Source organism: Nicotiana sylvestris, chromosome 7 (genome assembly GCF_000393655.2).
Source record: "Nicotiana sylvestris chromosome 7, ASM39365v2, whole genome shotgun sequence".
NCBI classification, from domain to species: domain Eukaryota; kingdom Viridiplantae; phylum Streptophyta; class Magnoliopsida; order Solanales; family Solanaceae; genus Nicotiana; species Nicotiana sylvestris.
Genome location: NC_091063.1, coordinates 25,147,455 through 25,170,405, shown reverse-complemented (window position 1 = coordinate 25,170,405; position 22,951 = coordinate 25,147,455). Strand labels below are relative to the sequence as shown.

Here is a 22,951-nt window from a genome sequence, read left to right as displayed (position 1 = left end):
GTAAAATGTTGTACTCAACTCCACCCGAGTACCCAACTTATGTTGAACGACTCTACAGAACCGTGATGTGAACTGATTACCACTATCTGAAATGATGGAAACCGGAATACCATGTAGGCGAACAATCTCCCGGATATAGATCTCCGCCAACCGCTCCGAGGAATAAGTAGTACACTCAAGAATAAAGTGAGCGGACTTGGTCAGTCGATCCACAATCACCCAAATAGCATTAAACTTTCTCAAAGTCCGTGGGAGCCCAACTACAAAGTCCATGGTGATCCACTCCCACTTCCACTCCGAATTCTCTATTTGTTGAAGCAACCCACCCGGTCTCTAGTGTTCATACTTCACCTACTGACAATTAAGGCATCGAACTACAAATCTAACTATATCTTTCTCCATCCGTCACCACCAGTAGTGGTTCCTCAAATCCCGATACATTTTCGCGGCACCCGGATGAATGGAATACCGCGAGCTATGGGCCTCCTCTAGAATCAAATCTTGAAGACTATCAACATTGGGTACACAAATCCGACCCTGCATTCTCAATACCCCATCATTACCAATAGTCACATCCCTGGCATCACCGTGCTGAACCTTGTCCTTGAGGACAAGCAAATGAGGGTCATCATACTGCCGTTCCCTGATACGATCAAATAAGGAAGACCGAGAAATCACGCAAGCTAGAACCCGATTGGGCTCTGAAAGATCTAATCTCACAAACTGGCAGGCTAAGGCCTGCACATCCATCGCCATAGGCCTCTCCGATGCTGGTAAATAAGCTAAACTCTTTGCTCGGCGAATCAAAGCATCGGTCACCACATTGGCCTTGCCCCGGTGATACAAAATAGTGATGTCATACTCCTTTAGCAACTCTAACCACCTCCTTTTGGTGCAAATTTAGATCCTTTTGCTTGAACAAGTGTCGTAAGCTCCGATGGTTAGTATAAATCTCGCAAGGCACACTATATAAGTAATGGCGCCAGATCTTTAATGCGTGAACAATGGCAGCTAACTTAGGATCGTGAACATGGTAGTTCTTCTCATGTATCTTAATTGTCTAGACACATAGTCAATCACCCTACCATCTTGCATCAACACCGCTCTGAGGACAATCTTTGAGGCATCACAATAGACCGTATAAGACCCCGAACCTGTAGGCAATATCAAAACTGGGGCTGTAGTTAAAGCTACCTTGAGCTTCTGAAAGCTCGCCTCACACTCCTCCGGCCACTAAAACGGAGCAACCTTGTGGGTCAACCTGGTCATATGGGCTGCAATTGATAAAAACCCCTCCATAAAACAACGGTAGTAACCCGCCAAGCTAAGGAAATTGCGGATCTCTGTAGCTGAGGATGGTCTGGGCCAACTCTACACGACCTCTACTTTCTTCGGATCCACCTGAATACCCTCACTCGATACCACGTGGCCTAAGAATGCCATAGAATCCAACCAAAACTCACATTTCGAGAACTTAGCATATAACTTCTTTTCTCTCAAGGTCTAAAGCATTATCCTCAGGTGCTGCTCATGATCTCCTCGACTCTGGGAATACACCAAAATATCATCAATAAAGACATTGACGAACGAGTCCAGATACGGCCGAAACACACTATGCATCAAGTGCATAAAAGCTACTGGGGCATTAGTCAGCCCAAATGACATGACAAGGAACTCGTAATGACCATACCGAGTCTTGAAAGAAGTCTTCCGGATATCTGGTTCCCATATCTTCAACTAATGGTAACCTGAGCACAAATCAATCTTAGAAAACACCCTTGTGCCCTAAAGCGGGTCAAATAGATCATCAATATGAAGCAAAGGATAACGGTTCTTTGTTGTAACCTTTTTCAACTAGCGATAATAAATACATATACATATAGAACCGTCCTTTTTACTCACAAACAAGATAGGAGCACCCCAAGGTGATACATTAGGCCGAATAAAACCCTTATCAAGCAACTCCTGTAACTGATCCTTCAACTCCTTCAACTCAGGAGGAGCCATACGATACGGAGGAATAGAAATCGATAGAGTGCCTAGCAACATATCAATGCCAAAATCAATATCTCTATCAGGCGGCATGCCTGGAAGATCAGCTGGAAACACATCGGGAAAATCCCGTACTACTAGGATTGAATCAATTAAAGGGGTATCAATACTGACATCTGCCACATAAGCTAAATACGTGTCACACCCTTCTGAACCATACGCTGAGCTTTAAAAAAAGAAATAACTTTACTAGGAGTGTGATCTAAAGTACCCCTCCAATCAACATGCGGTACCTGGCATAGCCAGCGTCATGGCTTTGGCGTGACAATCAAGAGTAGCAAAATGGGGCGACAACCAGTCCATGCCCAACATAATATCAAAATCTACCATGTTGAGGAACAATAAATCGGTTGTGGTCTCAAAACCACTAAGATCAACCAAACACGACCGATAAAGGCGGTCCACAATAAGAGAAGCTCCCACAAGAGTAGAAACATATATAGGGGAACTCAAAGAATCCCGAGGTACACCCAAATGCCGAGCAAAATAAGAAGGCACATAAGGAAAAGTGAAGCCTGGATCGAATAGAACCGATATATTTCTGTGATAAACTAGTACAATACTTGTGATGACAGAATCGGAGGCAACAACTTCGGTATGGGCAGGAAGGGCATAATATCTAGCCTGGCCTCCCCCTCTAGCTGGCTGAGCAAGAGGGGTAGCAACTAGTGTTGTAACCATAGCCTGAGAACTCTGTAGGGCACGCTGTGACTGAGAAGTCTGTGGTGGTGCACTTCTCCCAAGTCTAAGGTAATAATCACCACATGGTGTATTTCATCACACTAAAAGTAACCTCATGACTGATGTGACAGTGGAAACTGTGCGGTACGGGTACTTTGAGACCCTTGAACCCCTAAAACACTTAGTGAAATCTAAGTCGCAAACTGAGCTGGCTGACCCACAAAACCTCTACCATGTTGTACTCTTCCCCCAAAATAAGGACCAGTGGATCTCTCCCGTTTACAAGGTCTCCTCACTTCACTATACTCTCTCTTCTAACCTTGTCTGTCCTCTCTCTCATGGACCTACCTGTCCTCCACTCGGTAAGAGGTCCTCAACACCCGCTGAACTGGGACCACCAGCTATGTCGCTATGACATCTAGAACTTGGCTAATGAGAACTCACTGCTCTGGAGGGGGTTGCAGAAGTCTGGGTCCCTTCCCCGTTCTGTGAAGTAGTTGGCATAACCTGAATCAACCCCGCCTGAACTAACGTACCAAACATGCTCAGGAACTATGCTAATGTCTCCTGAAGTGCTGAAGTAGTAGTAGTAGTAAGCGCATTCGGTGCCTGGGCTCTGGCTGGAACTGCTGGTGGCTCCTCGGTGGCAGCTCGTGCGGGTGCTTTGGCTGCACCACGTACGCGTCCTGAGCCTCTACCCCGGCACCGGCCTATAACGGCTGCAGTAGGGGCGCGAGTGTCTGATCGTCTCTGGTGGTACGTGTCCTCACCATCTGTGAGAGAATGGAAGACAGAGGTTTAGGATTTGTTATGTCAAAAATCTCGCACGACAGGGAAATCAAATGAAGTGGAATTTTCCTAACAGTTACATAGCCTCTCATAGATAAGTACAGACGTCACCGTACTGATCAGCGAGATTCTAATAAACCAGCTTGTGATCCATGACTCCTATGAACCTAGAGCTCTGATACCAACTTGTCACGACCCTACTTCGCCCTTTGTGAATTGTCGTGACGGCACCTAGTCTCTACGACTAGGTAAGCCTAACAAATGCAGAACATAAACAAAACTTGCAAATGAAATAATCAAAAGCCAAAATAACCAAATGAAACAATAGTTAAAATGCCACTTGGCATATACAACACAACATTCTCAGAATCAAGTACACTATCCCAAAACCCGGAAACTCACGGAACCATAGCCTTTGGATATCTACAATGTCTAACTCCAGAATATCTAATAAGGTAAAGAAATACAGAAGGGCAATTGCTTAAAAGCTAGAATGGAAAGGGACTCCTCGGTCTGCGGACGTGGCAGATGTACCTCGAAGTCTCTAGAGCGGTAGCCTCACCTCACGGGTAATAGGGCTGAGTCGCAGGACCTGGATCTGCACATGAAAAACATGCGCAAAAAAGGCATGAGTACACCACAGCGGTACTTAGTAAGTGCCAAGCCTAACCTCGGTCGGGTAGTGACGAGGAAGGTCAGGGCCCTACTGAGGTTAAATGGAATATAAAGATCAATAGTATATAACAGAATAGTATAAATGAGTACAGCAGTAAAATAATACAGGATGCATAGGACAGCAACAACTATATAGAAATAAGGTAAACACGGGAAAAGAATTACAGCTCAGCACCAATAATAGCAATCGGGGATCTCCCAGGATGCTGTCATGTAGTCCCATATGAACATATCCAATGGATCTCTTAGAATACCGTCCCGTAGTCCAACTCATAGTGCGCGGGGATCTACCGAAATCCCGTTCCGTAGTCCCAAATATAAATACCCAATACTAGGGGAATCTACCGAGTGCATTCCCATAGTTCTATATAACTGCACAGGGGGGTCTACTAGAATCCCACATCCGTATTCCCAAATTAAACAGAAAAGGGGGAGCTACCGAAATCCCACATCTGTAGTCCCAATGTAAATACACAACAGCAACAGGGAAAATATTCAGAAATGGCAATTTCATATTAAGGCGAACAAGTAATTATATCATAGCATGCTGCACAGAATTCAGGTAAGGGAGTTTGAGCAAGTAAAACAATTAAGTCACTTAGACATGCTTTCCTAAGCTAACAACAGGCTTAATAGTGCATGTAATAAAAACAGGAAAGGAATCATACTAGTAACTACTTAAAGAAACCCGGATTTCCAACAGTTATAACAAGTACACACTCGTCACCTCACGTACAAGGCATTCAATTACCAAATATACCAATCCTAAGGGGAAGGTCTCCCACACAAGGTTAGACAAGCCACTTACCTCAAACATGCTCAAAATCAACCCGAAACCACGCTCTTTCCACGAGTACTTGACTCCAAATGGCCCAAATCTATTCAATTCAATTGCATAATGTAAATAACACTTCAAGTAACTGATTCTACACAGAAATTCCAAGCTTATACGCGAAATTTTGTAAAATGACCAAAATGCCCCTCGGTCCCACGTCTCCGAATCGGGTAAAATTTACATTTTCAGAATCCTCATACTCTCACGAGTCTAATTATACCAAAATTATCCTAATCCAATGTCAAATCCCCAATCAAAACTCAAATGCTTGGTCTAAGAACTTTTCCCCAATTTTCATACAAATTCCAAAATTAAAGGATGAATTCATGTTTAGATTAATGGGTTACAAGCAAAAATGAGTTAAGAATCGCTACCCAATCGATATCTCTGAAAATCCCTCAAAGGTTTGCTCAAATCCGAGCTCCCAAGCTTTAGTTTTCACAAAAATGGCTAAACCCTCGACTTTGAAATTTTATATCTGCCTAGGTAAATCCTTCTTCGCGAACGCGGTCAAAGCCTCGCGTTCGCGAAGCAGAAATTGACGTTGACAACTTTTCCTTCTTCGAGAACGTGTCCCCTTATTGACAAACGCGAAGGCTCTACTGCCCAGCCTATCGCGAACGCGGCCCCCTTTCTCGCGAACGCGTAGTTCAAAGACCTAACCCTTCGATGAACTAGGGACCTTCCAAGCGAACGTGAGGGCCAAAACTTCAGCTCCACATCCTAACCCTTCGTGAACACGAGGGTCCACTCACAAACTCAAAGAGCAACTAGTTTGCAACACACTCAGCAGTTTTTTCACAACTTGAAATGGTCCGATTAATCACCCGAAACACACCCGAGGCCCCGGGACCTCAACCAAACTTGCCAACCAATCCTAAAGAATCATTCAAACTTGTTCCAACCTTCATAACACTCAAAACAACATCAAAACACCTATTTTTCATCGGATTCAAGCCTAAGAATTCCAAAAACTCTAAAACACGCTTTTGATCAAAAAGTCTATCAAACCTCGTCCGAATAACCTGAAATTTTGCATACATGTCACATTAGACACTACAAATCTATTCCAACTTTCGGAATTCCATTCTGACCCTCAGATCAAAATCTTACTATCAAACCAGAAACTTTAAAAATTCAACTTTCGGCATTTCAAGCCTAAATTAGCTACGGACCTCGAAAATACAATCCGAATACACCCCTAAGCCTGAAATCACCCAACGGAGCTAAAGGAACCATCATATTTCCATTCCAATGTCGTCTTCTCACTGTTCTGACTACAGTCAACTTTCCAACTCTTAAGCTCTCATTTAGGGACTAAGAGTCTCAAAACTCTCCGAAACTCAAAACCGAAGATCCCAGCAAATCAAAATAGTAGAAATAAACTTGGGGAAAGCAGTTAATAGGGGATCGGGGCAAAAATTCTTAAAATAACTGGCCGGGTCATCACAATTTACTTCTGAGAACTCAACCAATATCCATCCCTCTGTAAAGAATGGCACTTACCTAATTGAAGGAGTTGAAGGAGCAGTTAAAAGATTTACCAGAGAAAAGTTTCATTAGATCAGTACCTCTCCTTTGAGTACACTGATATTACTTATATGGAAGAAAGACGGCTAGATGAGGATGCGTATCGATTATAGGCAACTGAACAAGGTAACTATTAAGAATAAGTATCCACTTCCACAGATAGACAATTTGTTTGATCAGTTGTAGGGAGCTGGATGCTTTTCAATAAAAGATTTGAGGTCGAGGTACCACCGGGTCAGAGTTCGGGATAAAGATATTCCCAAGACAGCTTTTAGGACCCGATATGGCCACTTCGAGTTTCTTGTCATGTCCTTCGGCTTGACGAATATGCCTACCATATTTATGAACTTGATGAATAGCCTATTCCGACCATATTTAGATTTGTTCGTGATAGACTTTATTGATGATATTCTGGTTTATTCATATTCAGAGGATGAGCATGTGGACCACATGCGAGCGGTACTGCAAACCCTCCATGATAATAAATTGTATGCTAAGTTTTCTAAGTGTAAGTTCTGGTTAAAGTCTGTAGCATTTTTGGAGTACATTGTATCCGATGGAGGTATAAAGGTAGACAATCAGAAGATTGAGGCTGTGAAATCTTGGCCTAGACCTACCACTCCGACATAGATTCATAGCTTTCTAGGCTTAGCAGGATACTACCAGAGATTCGTAGAGTGTTTTTCTTCTCTTTCAGCACCGTTAATAATGTTGACGCAGAAAGCGACCAAGTTTCAATGGACAGAGGCATGTGACCAGAGTTTCCAAGAGCTTAAGAACATGTTGACCTCAGCGCCAGTTCTAGCACTTCTAGAGGGTCCAGATGGTTATGCTATGTATTGTGATGCCTCAGGTGTTGGGTTAGGATGTGTCTTGATGCAACATGGAAAGTAATTGCGTATGCTTCAAGTCAGTCAAGGAGGCATGAGCAGAATTATCCGACCCACGACCTCGAATTAACTGCAGTTGTCCATGCACTTAAGATATAAGGGCATTATTTATATGGTGTTCATGTTGATATATTAACAGATCATAAAAGCTTGCAATATATCTTTAAGCAAAAAGAGTGGAATTTGCAACAGAGACAATGGCTTGAGTTATTAAAAGATTACAATGTTAACATTCTCTACCATCCAGGGAAAGCTAATGTTGTATAGATGCCTTAAGTCGTCCATCTATGGGTAGCTTAGCACATGTAGAAGTCAAAAAAGACAATTAACCAGATATATTAATCAATTCTCTTGTTTGGGGGTTCGGTTAGTAGACTTTGGCAATGGTGGAGTTGTACTCCAAAATACTGCAAAATCATCTCTCATATCTAAAGTAAAGGAAAGGCAGTACGAGGACCCCGAGTTGGTCGAGTTGAGAGAGAGAGAGTTATGCAACAAAATAAGCCATTGTTAGAACTCAAAGGAGATGGGGTTCATATATACATGGGTATTTTCTATGTTCTAGATGTAGCAGGGCTACGAGACAGGATTATGTCAGAGGCACATTATTCGTGGTACTCCATTCACCCTGGGTCGATGAAGATGTATTATGATATTAGGGAGGTGTATTGGTGTAACAATATGAACAAGAACATTGTTGAGTATGTAGCTCAGTGTCCTAGTTTCCATAATGTGAAGATAGAGCACCAGAAGCTCAGAGGGCTAATGTAGACTATTGATATCCCAACATGGAAATAGGAGGCGATAAACATGGAATTTATCATGGGTTTACCTCGTTCTCATCGTAAGTTTGATTCCATATGGGTGATAGTCGACAGGCTGACGAAATCAGCTCATTTCATACCGGTTAGATCTACATTTATAGTAGAAGATTATGCAAAAATATATATTAAGAAGATAGTGCAACTATACGGAGTGCCAATATATATTATATCTGACCATGGGGCCCAATTTACAACACATTTTTGGAGCTCATTTCAGAAAGGTCTATGGACTCAGGTGAGTCTCAACACAGCTTTTCATCCACAAACTGATGGACAAGCCAAGTGCATAATTCAGACGCTCGAGGATATGTTACGAGCATGTGTGTGAGATTTTAAAAGAAGTTGGGATGAACATCTGCCTCTTATCAAATTTACATATAATAACAGTTCTCACTCCAGAATCCAGATGGCTTTGTACGAGGCTTTGTATGGGCACAGGTACGGATATCATATAGGGTGTTTTGATGTTGGAGAATTTGGGTTACATGGGCCTTACCTGGTTCAGCAGGCCATAGAAAAAGTAAAGCTTATCCAGGAGCGACTGTTGATAGCTTAGAGTCATCAGAAGTCATATTGTGATGTACGACGACGAGATTTAGAGTTTAAGGTTGATTACTCGGTATTCATAAAGGTGTCACCTATGACAGGTGTGATGAGGTTTGGCAAGAAAGGCAAAATTAGCCCACGGTATATTGGAACTTATAAGATCATTCAAAGAGTGGGCCAAGTAGCTTATGAGTTAGAATTACCCTTGGAATTAGAGTTTGTCCATCTGATTTTTCACGTATATATATTATGAAAGTGCAATGGTGATCCTACCCAAGTGGTGCCCATAGATGATGTACAGATTACAGATGACTTGTCATACAAGGAAATTCCGGTTTCCATCCTAGACCAAAAAATACGCAAGTTATGGAATAAGGAGGTAGCCTCCGTGAAAATCTTATGGAAAATTAAGAATGTGGAAGATGATGTGGTAAAAGGAGGAATAAATGAAGTCTAAATACCCTCACCTATTTCAATCTAATGTTATGGCTCGAGGTGGGATACCTCAGCATAACTCTATTCAGGCCACTAGGTCATCGGATAAGCTCTCTATTTACTGTGAAAATGGTAACAACAATTAAATTTGTAAATGGGATTCTAAAAATACATGATCTATTTTGTGTTAGTTGTTAGAGCAGATGATGCTAAGAGTATGAAGTTTAATGTGGAGATACAAGCTAAAACGGGGCAGTAATAAAACTGAGATGCTTGTAGCTCGAGCCTCAGACTGGTCGATGAAGGACCTCGAGGTCGATATCTAGCTTGAGCTCGAACTATCGGGGGTAGTCAGGAAGGGGATAACAGTTAAGGTATGATCAAACAAAGCTCTCTATAGCCTACATCAAGTAATAAATGAAGAACAAGTATGAAACTAATAACGCTAAGAGCAACCTCGAGCTAGTAGGGATGAGTAAGTTAGAGAGAAGAAAGAGATATATATATATATATATATATATATTATTGATCTTGTGGAGAATAGCTGGAGCAGCATCAGCCCTTACAAAGTGGCATGGATTCCCTTTATATGGGCTAGGGAATAAGATATATTACAGAGTGCATTAAATGTAAAGATACGAGGATGGGACGGCTAAGCACGATGCTAGACCCTGCTAATGCTAGTCGCTTGCATCAGGAATTCCCCATCCTCGGAACCTTTGTTGGGTCGCGGATGAACCACAGGGGAGGGAGCTCGATCGTAGTCGTGCAGCCTCGAGATACTGATATGACCCTAAAATGCATCTTAATGGTGGGAAATAGACTCCTTTGATTTCACTGTATATAGATAGTCTCCGCTTTTCCAATATTGAAGTAATAGGAAATGATTTTGAACCGTCATCTCGAGGTCATCATTACTGTGATGTCAACTGTTTAAGAGCATTAAATGCCATGTTCCAGAGAACTGAGCAAGGCTGCCGTCGGATGTGGTAATCAAGAAACCCATAAACTGCCATTGCCTCGTCCCTTTTGTTTACCCAACAGTTCCTATAAATGCATCGTCTGCTTGTCACTTTCCACTTTCACCCCACTTCCAAGCTCACGAGTCAGAATTTTTGTGTTTGACACCCCTTTATCTTTTCATAGAAGTATTTTTACCATTGACATGGCTAGGACCTCTAGGACGGTTCCCATATGGAACGATGCTACATCACCATCCCGATTGCCAAAGGAAGAGACCAGAGCGGTTCCCTCCTTGGAACAATATACACCACCTGATCTCGATGTGTCAGAGGATTTTAATGTTAATGCCACTTCATCAACACTTGGCCGATGCGAGCATGTATCCCGATATATTAGCATCGTGACCGATATTAGCAAAGTGAAGAAGGACTACCGATGGAATGAGGTAGTGGAGGTGGAGATTCCCTGTCCCGACGATAATATAACTGACTTTAAAGTTGGCTTCCTTCACGTGTACACCTACCCATTCACCCTGGGACCTGATAAATCTGTCGAGTCCCCTCCCCTGGAGATAGACCCGGTTATCATTGATTTCTATGATAGATACCAAGTGACGCTTGGTCAGATCTACCCTTCTTTTTGGAGGATACTGTTGATGCTTCGTTATTTCACCGAAGGGGTTGAGGGTGAGATCTTTACCCTCAATCATCTGGTCAGTATGTACAGCCCTTGATTGTATCAAGGTTTAATCAGGCTTCACCATCAGTCCAAAAGATCTTTTTTCACGAGCGTCAACGAGGGAAAGGATTGATGATGTATGAGCAAGTTTATCCGAGTAAGGACCTCGGATATCATCCCGGCCCAGAGGATGCCCTTTCCAGAGAGGTGGAATACCCGACATTAGCAATTTTCCCTTAGTCACTGTTCAACTATTCTTCCTTTTGAAATAATAATCTCTTTGTGTTCCCTGCAGCAGTCGCTTAGCATCCGCAGGTGGTCCCAGATTTGTCGAGATGGATTGGGCGGTTGAACGAGAAGTTCCCATATCACGTTCGGTCTTGGACCAGCCTAGCTAAGAAGCGTTGGGTGGCCAAGAATCATGGTGAGGCTCCTTTACCACATATACTTCGTGTTTTGAGTTTCTTTCTAAGCCCTTAGCGAAAGCATATTTTTGTTACTACGCTGGTGCAGGTCTTGGCGAGAATATGCTGATAAGGCCACCCCCTAGTGGTGAAGCAGGCGCCTTGGAGCCCGACATGAGCAAGAAGAGGAAAAGCAAAGCAGTTGTTGTCCATCCTGTGGCTAAGAGAACCAGGCCACTCGAGCATCGAGCCGCTACATGGACTGTTTCTTCAACCTTAAAGTCAAATCCAAATACCGAAGGTGTGGAGGATGATGGAAGCCCGCTAAGGAGGAGAACGAGGTCGAGTGCAAGAGACTCACAGGCGCCTCGGACGGAGGCTGCTGAGTTCGGAATGGCTGGCTCTGGTCGGGCTCGTGGGCCGGGGGTCCTTGAAGAGGATGTTGATGTAGCTTCAAATCGCGTAGCCAGATTTGATGCAGCTTCTGCCAGAGGTGTCGATGCCCCCTTTTTCCCTCCTAAAAGAAGGCAAAATCGGGTTTACGACATTATGGGCAAAATAACTCTTATTCCGTTTTGAGGGATCGGGTTATGGAATTTGAAGAGTCGCCACCTAATGATTATAGTGCATTAGGACACTTTTAGAGAGAAGAAGAATATTTTTCGGAAGAAAAACAGAGTTCGGGTAAGGGCTTAAGATTATCTCGAGGGGAAGGTGTTAGGCAGCCCCCAAGATCCACTAGTGTGGTTCCCGAACGTACTTAGTTGTGACTTTAAGAAGAATAGAAGTAACAGACAATGTTTGCATATAAGGAATACAAATAAGTTGAAAGTTTTGAAAGAAAAGAGAGAAAAAAGACATAAGTGGTTTTGGAAAGAAAAGATTGATTGAAGAAAACATTACTTCTAAGAACACATCACATCGTATAAATAAAGAAAAAGATCCTGCGTTTAAATACAATATGGATCACCTTGGTGCAATACCCAGCAATCATTCTCACACGAGATATTAGCGCACCGGTCATCATATCCATATTCTACCCTTCCCACCCCGTTAAGGTGTTAAAACACGTATAGTCTCGTTTACTTATTGCATGATAATACCCGTCCCGACCTATCAGTCCTGGGGTATTAGGACTTCTAATCCTAAGAGGGAAGGAAGGGATGGGGCCTTAATGGAGTTTAAAGGATAAAATTCTACTCTCGACATTCAAAACAAATATCAAATAAAGGGATGAGTAAACAAGAAAATAGGGCTCAAATAAACCCCTTAAATCAGACAACACTTAGTTTAGCATGTCTTAGCATATACTGATTTAGTCTTAAGTTAAAAATTAAGTAGCGAGAAGACTGGTTCAACACATACATTTAGACAGAAAGTCTGCATTAGTCAACTCGGATACAATTGTAAGAGATTAAGGCATTCTAAACGAGTTATTCGAAAAGTACTAATTTCAGAAAAGAATGGCCTAATGCAGAAGAGTTAAAGAAGAAAAAGACTGCAGCAAGTCCAGAAACGAATTTGAAATTAGCGGACCATTTTGAGTAAAACACAGGAGAGTTGTGAAAGAGTTTCAAAGAGAGAATACTTTAAAAAGAAGAACGAGTTGCAGGACTGTTTTTGAAAGATAGTTTTAGGGACTGAGTAAAAACATTTAGGAAGAAGATTTAAAAAAATTATTTTAAAAGAAAGGTGCAGATTTGAAAAAAAAATAAAAGCGTACAGATTTATAAGAGTTCATTGAAAATATGACATTAAAACGTTGAAGACCAGTTGTCATATCATCGCTACTAAAAACAAATCAGGCGAGTTTTAAGAAGAACCGCTATAGGCATGATATCTATATTTGATTTTTTAGACCTGTTATTGAACTGATAAAGACTGTTTGTTTGATTACCATATGGTTTGCCTAACGCAAATGCACTTCCTATAGGCATGGTTTCTATATGCGACTGATTACATAATATTAAGTCCTATAGGCAGGATTTCTAGGGATTTGCAAGATGATTAAGCGTTAAGCCTATAGACATGGTATCCAGGTGGCTGAATTGAACGTTAAACTTATAGGCATGGTATCTAGTGAGAAAAATTAAAGTCCTAAGGCATGATTTTTTTTACCCTTTTTTGATGCAAGAAAGTAAAACCCCTCCCACACCCTTTTATTATGCTCCCCGAGTTTAATACAAATTATTACAAACCAGAAACAAAAAAGATAAAAATACATCAAAGACCAATAGCTAGATCCGAGCAGCCTAATTCAATCATAATGTCTAATAATATGTGATTAGCCAATTCCAAATCAAGATTTCCAAAGTCTTCTCTTTATCCAAGGTATTTCAAAGTTCAAAGGAATCTCAAGGATTCCCGGCATTGCTTACACCCAGGATACCATTAGAAGAATAGTGCAGTGTGGAAGAGCCAGCCCTCAGGCATCCAAGTTCAGAGGGAGCTCAAGGGTCCCAAGGCAAGGCTTGCAAGAGAGTGGCAGAACTTAATTGCTAAGAATAAGTGTAAGTGTGAAAAGGGGTTGGGGAAGTCATGATAGATTGGTGGTCATACCCAGCCATAAAGCAAGCTAGCACACCCCTGACCAACCTATTTGGTCAAACAAATAAGAGCAGACCTATTGAAGGTCAGACTATGGTCCGGACAGTAATTAGGACGCTGCCAGACCAAGGTCTTGGGCTCAAAGCACACATAAGGGAAAAGGGAATGGGATTTGACCGAGGTTAGGACTCAAAGTGTCCGGTTCATATGCATGAACAACAACATGAAATGCTGTCATGCTTTCTGAACCATAGCTCACATATAAAGGGGTTGGAGGAGAGGGAGTTCAGGCAAAAGCAAGTTTGTCGAGAAAGTAGTACAGTAAACATTCAAAGAACTAAAGCATGATCATAAATAGACTGAAAGGGTAAACACATAAGGAAGGGGTAGTATAAACTAAAGAGACATACCAGTTGCAAAAGGTAAACAAAGAGGAGCAGAATACTTGTAGCCACAAACAAAGAAATATCAACTCAGGACTTCAGCAGAACAAACTCGAATTGCTTTTGAGAGAACTTAGCAGTATTTGAGAAAGAGGAAGAGAAGTAGTGAGGGTATGTGTGTTTGTTCGAACTTTTTTTTTTGAAAGAGGAGAGGGGAAGGTATTTATAGTTAAAAATAAGTAGAGAGTAGGGGGAAATCATAGTAATTATGGAACTATATATCAATTACAATCAATCAGCATAGATACTTCCTTTAATAAGGAGTTTAAACCCAAACGGTAATGGACAGCAATCAGTTAAGGAAAGATAATCAAGTAAACATCTTGTATAAAGTAGGAAATCAGGGGTAAATACATGGGGGTTTAACTAAGAAACAATCTTTAAAACACACTGTCAGCGCAAATAAGGCAAGAACACGATAAACAATTAGTACATAGTAAATCAAGGAATCAGGGATTCAAAACTACCAACGAACCAAGTCAGTAATAGGGGAATCGAAAGGCTAAAGAAAGTTTTCACATCAAACAAGGAAAGAATCAATCGGACTTACACAAGGAGGTCTGAAATCAGTCCAAAATTGACAGTCATTTTTAGAGGGACAACCAGCGTATATAAAGAGTGCACATCATTAGGCATGTGAGGTTAAATCATGGCAAAGAGAAACAGTAGTGATAATGAAACATGATAGTCGTATAGGGAGGAAAGAGAATCAAAAGCATGCTAAAAGAGTGAAGCAAACGACCCTTTGGAGGAGTATAGTTTATTCCAAAGATTGAAAGAAAACCAAAATCTCATACGGAACAGTAGTTAAAACAAGACAGACTTTGAATCTAGTCGAGCAACTTCAAATAGACGAAGCAGTTTTCAGAAGCTCGAACAGGTCCAAAGAATTAGGGCTTTGAAATCAAACACATTTGGAGATGATAACCAAGCAGATCACATAGCAAATAACCTCAGGACTCGACTGAACCCCAAATATTAGGGCTTTTGCCATCAATCGAGTGTAGAGTTGAAAGACAAGTAATCAAGCAAACATTATCATGAAAGCATTCAGAAACCTCAAAAGAAACTAAGATTCGTGACATGCCAATTCTAAATAGACATAGAGAGACACAACATAAGGGGAAACACACAAAACACGGTAAAAGTACAACATAATAAACACGGTAGGGAAACCACATAAAAAACATGATAGAACACGTTACGAAATAAGGAAAGCTTTGAAATAACTTAACGAAACCCTAAATCGAAAACGATAAAGGCTTTGAAAATAGGGTTTTGAAGAAAATCTCGAAAAAAGTGCTTATAAGCTTAAAGAGAACATAGATCTACAACGGATCTAAAAATATCAGAAGAACCTCGAAGGTTTAGGGTTTCAGAAGAAACCCAAAATAGCGAGAAAGGCTTGGAAAATCACGATCTAAATAGGAGATCTCAAATCCAAGATTTAACAGCCATGGCTGGCCGGAGCAAGGTCGGAGACAAGCCAAGCACTCGAATCAAACAGGGTTTGGGCCAAGCTTCTTCAAGGTATAGTCCGGAAACAAAGATAGTTGTGCACATAAGAGCCTTATGAGGTAGGTACAGGCCGTTAATGGCTTTGGAGGCCATAGATTCAGGCGACTTTAGGTGGTAATCAGAGGGAGGCGGCTAGGGTTTTGAGAGAGCTCGAGAGACGAGAGCGTTTGAAGGTGGCGGATTGTGAAAATGAGAGAGGGTTAGGGGGTCGTTGGAATTAATTAAGGTAAGGGGGAATCTGGGCTGTTGATCAAAATGATCAATAGCTCAGATTAAAAGGAACACGGGTCGGTTTGGTTGATTGGGCGTTGGGTCGGGTTAATTGGGTAATTGGGTTGGGATGATTGGGCTTGATTTTGGGGTCAAATTGGGGTGCAAAACTGGCTATAATCGAAATAAAATTGGGCTCACATTAAATAGCCAATTTTCCCTATTTGATTTATAAAAATAGTAGTAACAATTTTAAAAGCAAATTAAAAGTACTGAGTAAAGAACTATTATATAAATATTAATTTAAAAATACTGGTGTTAGTTTTATAGGTATAAAATGTTATAAATTACAAGATAGGCTATAATTGAAACTTTATACAATTTGATTTTAAAAATGACATATGAATTTGTAAAAATGTGTAAAAATTACCTTAATTATATTTTGGTGTAAATATGAGAGTGAAATAAGTTATTCATCAAAAATGATAATTTTGGGAATGATTTTGGATTTTTTTGGTATTAAAATAGACAGTAAATTAGTTTAAAAATCACAAAAATACCAAAATTCTTGGGTGTGCTTATATATGCACATATATGCTCTTTTGAAAATATTTTGGATATAAAATACATAGGGAAAAATTGGGTATCAACAACTGCCCCTCTTTACCCGAGGAGGATGAAAGAGTTGTCAGGTAAAGACAAGATGGCCAATTTTGACCGGAAATGGGGATTGAAAAAGAACTTTGACCGCGCTTTAGTTTCTGAGCTGCCTACATATCCCTGGTTTTAAAGGAATCAGGCCACATGTAGTTCAGGAACCATTGACAGAGTGTGTCGATGGTGACTCGAAAAGACGGATGAAATGATTGGGATTGAAAAAGGTGTTTGGAGTCGAATAGGCTGCGGAGGGCTGGAGCGGGATCGCTCCTGTTGAGATGGTCGTGAGCCAGCCGGTGTACCTATAGATGAGCAGATGCACATATTGTGCGTAATCTAAACATGATGCAAATTCCCGTTGGACCATGAATGTTGTCTCTGGACGGTTAGGATGACGTCCTCGGACTATGATGTCCTGGGCCATGAAGAGCATAAAATAAAGATTCGCAGGCCATGAAATGGTGTTCTCGGGCCATGCAGATGGTTCCTATGAACTATGACGCCTTCGAATAAGTTGGTGATTATTCAGCCTATGAGAAGGTGGTAATCTTTCAGCCGAATGAATGCAAAGAGTGGCAATTTTTCATCCAAGGCGTGAATTTGAATGCAGGTGGCGATATTTCAGCCGAAGCAAGAATTTAAATAAAGTGCCGATATTTCAGCCATGCAGGATGGAGACAGAGCTTAGTCTCGAAAGGCAGATAGATAGCCTTATGCAATATGGAGGTAGAGCTTAACCTCGAAAGGCAGAGAATAGCCTTATGCAAAATATAGATGGAGACAGAGCTTAGTCTCGGAAGGCAGATAAATAGCCTTAAGGAGGTGGAGCTTAACCTCAGAAGGCAGATAGTAGCATTATGCAATATGGATAGAGACAGAGCTTAGTCTCGGAAGGCAGATAGGTAGCCTTATGCAATATGGTGGTAGAGCTTAACCTCGAAAGGCGGGAAAGTAGCCTTATGCAAGTGATGATAGAGGTAGAGCTTAACCTCGGAAGGCAGATTGATAGCCTAACGCAATATGGAGGTAGAGCTTAACCTCTAAAGGCAGGGAGTAGACTTATGCAAAATGCAGATGGAGACAGAGCTTAGTCTCGAAAGGCAGATAAATAGCCTTATGCAATATGGAGGTAGAGCTTAACCTCGGAAGGCAGAAAAATAGCCTTATGCAGGTGATGATGGAGTTAGAGCTTAACCTCGGAAGGCAGAAAAGTAGCCTTATGCAGTGCAAGAGTGTAAAAGAGCAAATAGTAGTAATTCTCTTAGCTGATAGGCGGTTGCGATATCATGACTGCTGGGAATGTTGGGTATAGATAGTAGACCTTTGTGAGTTGAGTGATTGTTTCGAGGGTTTCGACTTTGAAGAGTGAATGCGTTTTGCATTGCGATCTGAGTTCCTGCATCCAAAGAAAAATCGTGAGTTCTGTAGAGGGAAAGGTTAGTTCGTATCCCTTGGCTCCTGACGTTACGTATCATTGGGGTAGCATTGCTAAACGATGGTGATGCAAATGATGTTTATGCATGATTCAGTAAACGTAATGTAAGTATATATAAAAATGATTTTATTTTGGATGAACCAACAACTGCAACGTGGTTCAAGACACGGCAACCTTGCTTGCTCCGAAATTTTGAGGGTCCTCCTCAAAATCCTGCCCCAGTTCACTGGGCTGGCGCTGTTGACGGCTGTGCTGAATAACTGAAAGCGGATCGATTCCAGAATTTTGAGGGTCCTCCTCAAAATTCTGCCCTAGTTTACTGGGTTGATGTTGATGCAAAAACCGATAAACTGACTTCGGAATTTTGAGGATCCTCCTCAAAATTCTGCCCCAGTTCTAATAGCGGGGAAAATAGAATTAAAATGTGATCGAACCCATAGGGCTGCCTACGTATCCCCTCTTAAACGGGAATCAGGTCAGCCGTAGTTCAAATTACATCATAAAAAAAAGCATACGATCAAATGTAGTATCTCTTTACTGCGTCTGAGTTGATCGGCTTAAGCAGACGTCTCCGTCCATTTATGCAAGAATAAGGGCTCCTCCGGTTAGAACTCGGTGAACCATGTATGGACCCCACCAATTGGGAGAGGATTTCCCTTTGGCTTCGTATTGATGTGGAAATATCTTCTTCAACACCAGCTGTCCTGGTGTAAACTTCCTTGGTTTAACTCTATAGTTGAAGGCTCTAGACATTCTGTTCTGGTATAGCTGACCATGACAGACTGCATTCATCTTCTTTCCATCTATGAGGGCTAACTGCTCGTAGCGACCTTTTACCCATTCTGCGTCATCTAAATCGGCTTCTTGTATGATCCTTAATGATGGAATTTCTACCTCAGCGGGAATGACCGCCTCTGTACCATAAACCAACATGTAGGGAGTTGCCCCGGTTGATGTGAGGACTATGGTATGATAACCCAATAAGGCGAATGGCAACTTCTCATGCCATTGTTTGTGCCTCTCGATCATCTTCCTTAGTATCTTCTTGATGTTTTTGTTGGACGCTTTTACGACTCCATTCATCTGCGGTGTATAAGCCGTAGAGTTTTTGTGTCTGATCTTGAAAGTCTCACACATTGTTTTCATCAGGTCGCTGTTAAGATTGGAACTGTTGTCGGTGATGATTGACTCTGGAATTCCGAACCCGACAAACAATACGGTCGCGGACGAAATCTGCTACCACCTTCTTGGTAACTGCTTTGTGTGATGCTGCTTCAACCCATTTAGTAAAATAATCAATTGCTACCAAGATGAACTTGTGCCCGTTTGATGCGGCAGGCTCGACTGGACCAATAACATCCATTCCCCAAGCGGCGAACAACCATGGTGAGCTTGTTGCATTAAGCTCGTTTGGAGGCACTTTTATCATATCTGCATGTATCTGACAGTGATGGTACTTTCGGACATACTGGATGCAGTCTGTTTCCATAGTCATCCAGAAATATCCTACTCAGAGTATCTTCTTTGCTAAAACAAAACCATTCATGTGCGGTCCGCAGGTCCCTGAATGTACTTCCTCCAATAACGTGGTTGCTTCCCTTGCATCGACACACCTTAGTAAACCCAAATCAGGATTCCTCATATACTGGATTCCTCCGCTGTGAAAGAAATTATTGGATAGTCTCCGAAGCGTGCATTTCTGGGTAGCATTGGCAAGCTCTGGATATTTTTCTGTGGTCAAATACTCTTTGATGTCGTGGAACCACGGTTTCCCCTCGGCTTCTTCCTCAACATGAGCACAATAAGCTGGTTGGTCATGAATATTGACCTGGATGGGGTCAATAAAATTTGTATCTGGATTCTGAATCATAGATGACAAAGTGGCAAGTGCATCGGTGAACTCATTCTGTACCCTGGGAACATGTTGGAATTCCGTCTTTCTGAACCTCTTTATCAATTCCTGTATGTGATGCAGATAGGGGAGTATCTTGGGATTCTTGGTTGCCCATTCTTCTCGAACCTGATGTATGAGTAGGTTCGAGTCTCCGATTACTAGTAACTCCTGAATGTTAATATCAATGGCCAGTTTAATCCCTAGAATGCAGGCTTCATATTCGGCCATGTTGTTGGTGCATGGGAACCTGATCTTGGCAGATACCGGGTAATGCTGGCCGCTTTCTGATACCAGGACTGCTCCTATGCCAACTCCTTTGAAATTTGCAGCTCCGTCGAAAAACAACCTCCAACCATCATAGAATTCTGCAATATCTTCTCCTATGAAAGATACCTCTTCATCGGGAAAATACGTTTTTAGGGGCTCGTATTCTCCGTCTATGGGATTCTCGGTGAGATGGTCCGCCAAGGCTTTCCCTTTGATTGCTTTCTGGTTACGTAAATAATTTCGAATTCACTTAGCAGGATCTGCCACTTGGCGAGCTTGCCAGTGGGCATGGGCTTCTGGAAGATATACTTCAGAGGGTCCATTATGGATATGAGATAAGTAATGTAAGCACAAAAGTAATGCCTCAACTTCTGCGCGACCCAAGTCAGAGCACAGCAAGCGCATTCTAAAAGAGAATACTGGGCCTCGTACGGTGTGAACTTCTTACTGAGATAGTATATGGCTTGCTCCTTTCTCCCTGTTCCATCATGTTGCCCCAAAACACAACCAAATGCTCCATCTAACACTGCGAGATAGAGCAAGATGGGTCTCCCTGGTTCAGGCGGAACCAAGACTGGCGGCGTAGACAAGTATTCCTTGATTCTGTCAAAAGCCTTTTGACATTCATCGGTCCATTTGGTGGCGGCATTCTTCTTCAGCATTTTGAAGATGGGTTCACAAATGACAGTGGACTGAGCTATGAATCGACTGATATAGTTGAGTCTTCCATGGAAACTCATCACGTCCTTCTTGTTCTTTCGCGGTGGCAATTTTTGGATAGCTTTGCCCTTTGATGGATCCAATTCTATTCCTCGACGACTCACGATGAAACCCAATAATTTACTAGCAGGAACTCCGAATGCACACTTGGTGGGATTTAGTTTCAGATTGTACCTCCTCAGTCTGTTGAAGAACTTTCTTAGGTCTTCCATATGATCTGCAGCTTTCCTGGATTTGATGATGACGTCATCCACATACACCTCGATCTCTTTGTGTATCATGTCGTGAAATATGGTAGTCATGGCTCTCATATAGGTAGCACCAGCATTTTTCAATCCAAACAGCATCATTCTATAACAATACATCCCTCATGGCGTGATAAATGCCATTTTCTATGCATCTTCCTCATCCATCCATATCTGATGGTACCCAGCGAAACAATCAACGAATGACTGCAGCTCATGCTTGGTGCAGTTGTCGATCAAGATGTGTATATTCGACAAAGGAAAGTTGTCTTTGGGACTGGCCCGGTTGAGATCCCGGTAGTCGACACAGACTCTAACCTTCCCATCCTTCTTTGGTAGCGGCACGATGTTGGATAACCATGTCGGATATTCTACCACCTTGAGAACTCTGGCTTTGACTTGCTTAGTAACCTCTTCTTTAATCTTCAAACTCATGTCTGGCTTGAACTTCCTGGCTTCTGCTTTACCAGCGGACATGTAGGATATGTTGGCTACCTGTGAGCCACAATGGATGTGCTGAGGACAGTCATATCATCATAAGACCATGCAAAGATATCCTCATACTCTTTTAGGAACTCTGTGTACTCTTTCTTTTCTGATGGCGACAAATGTGCACTAATACGTGTTTCCTTGACATTCTCGGTATCACCCAAATTAACGACTTCGGTCTCATCTAGATTAGACTTGGGCCTATTCTCAAAGTTTTCGACCTCTCTGACAACCTCTTCTAGTATATCATCCTCTTTTGAATCTATATCCGTTTGTTGCATTGCCTCGTTGCAAGTCACAGTTATTGGTTCATCATCAAGATATGTAAGACCAACGCTATGTAAAACGAAGTAAATAATAGAGAAAAGTAATAAGAGTGCAATATATAATGAATTTGAAATTCTTTGATTGAAATTCATAATCGTTCGAGACATCAGAGCTCTTTTGGAAAGTAAAGACAATGCATAAAGGAAAGGCGACTAAGAAAATAAAGATGCGATGCATGAATCTCGTTCAACCTTGCTACCCCAAAGATGTTCGGGCACTAGTGGTCCTGACCGACCAATTAGTGAGACGTTCCCCTCGGTTCACGGCTTGAATGGAAGGGCCTTCCTTCCCTTCCTCCTCGAATATAACACAACAATCCATATCTTCTTCCAGAAATAGGTTCTTTATTGCTGCTAGTGCCTTGTCTTCCTCTGATCCGTACAAAGTGTCGGCTGGCTGAAAAGTCTGCTCCAACTGAGGTATAGGGTGCTCCAGCGGATAGTATAGTCCGCACCATGGAGGTGACCAATGGTTGAACTCCTCCCAAGTGTACTCATACCCTAGGCCAAAAGTGGTACCGTGCTTCTTCAGCTTGATAGGTTTGGTGATACCTTGCAGGTTCTTGCCAAGTCCTTTTCCGGGTTCATACCCGCTCCAATTCAGGATGCTTTCGATCTTGTTATCCCACCACTTGTCTTTGTCTACAGCATTGACCCGCTCGATGTGGTGGTACGTTTCTCCTCCTATCCTTCTTCTACCTCCGATCATCGGAATGGTTTGGCGACTGTATATAGGGTTGCTACCGTCACCATGAATGATTACCTCCTGATGATTCCATTCAAATTTTATATCTTGATGTAGAGTTGATGCTACAGCCCCAGCGGCGTGGATCCAGGGTCGTCCCAACAACAAATTGTAGGATACTGGTACGTCAATAACTTCGAACTCGACATCAAA

At 42.0% G+C, this 22,951-nt stretch overlaps 1 protein-coding gene across 1 annotated transcript; it reads right to left on the bottom strand.

Annotated features, from left to right (window-relative positions):
* Positions 1–1,854: 1,854 nt before the first annotated feature.
* Positions 1,855–2,733, bottom strand: LOC138872870 (uncharacterized). The gene is made up of 2 exons (XM_070151291.1): positions 2,286–2,733; positions 1,855–2,213 (listed from the first exon to the last, which is right to left on the bottom strand). The coding sequence occupies exons 1-2, from the start codon at positions 2,731–2,733 to the stop codon at positions 1,855–1,857; spliced, it is 807 nt and encodes a 268-aa protein (XP_070007392.1).
* Between the last annotated feature and the right edge of the window lie 20,218 nt (positions 2,734–22,951).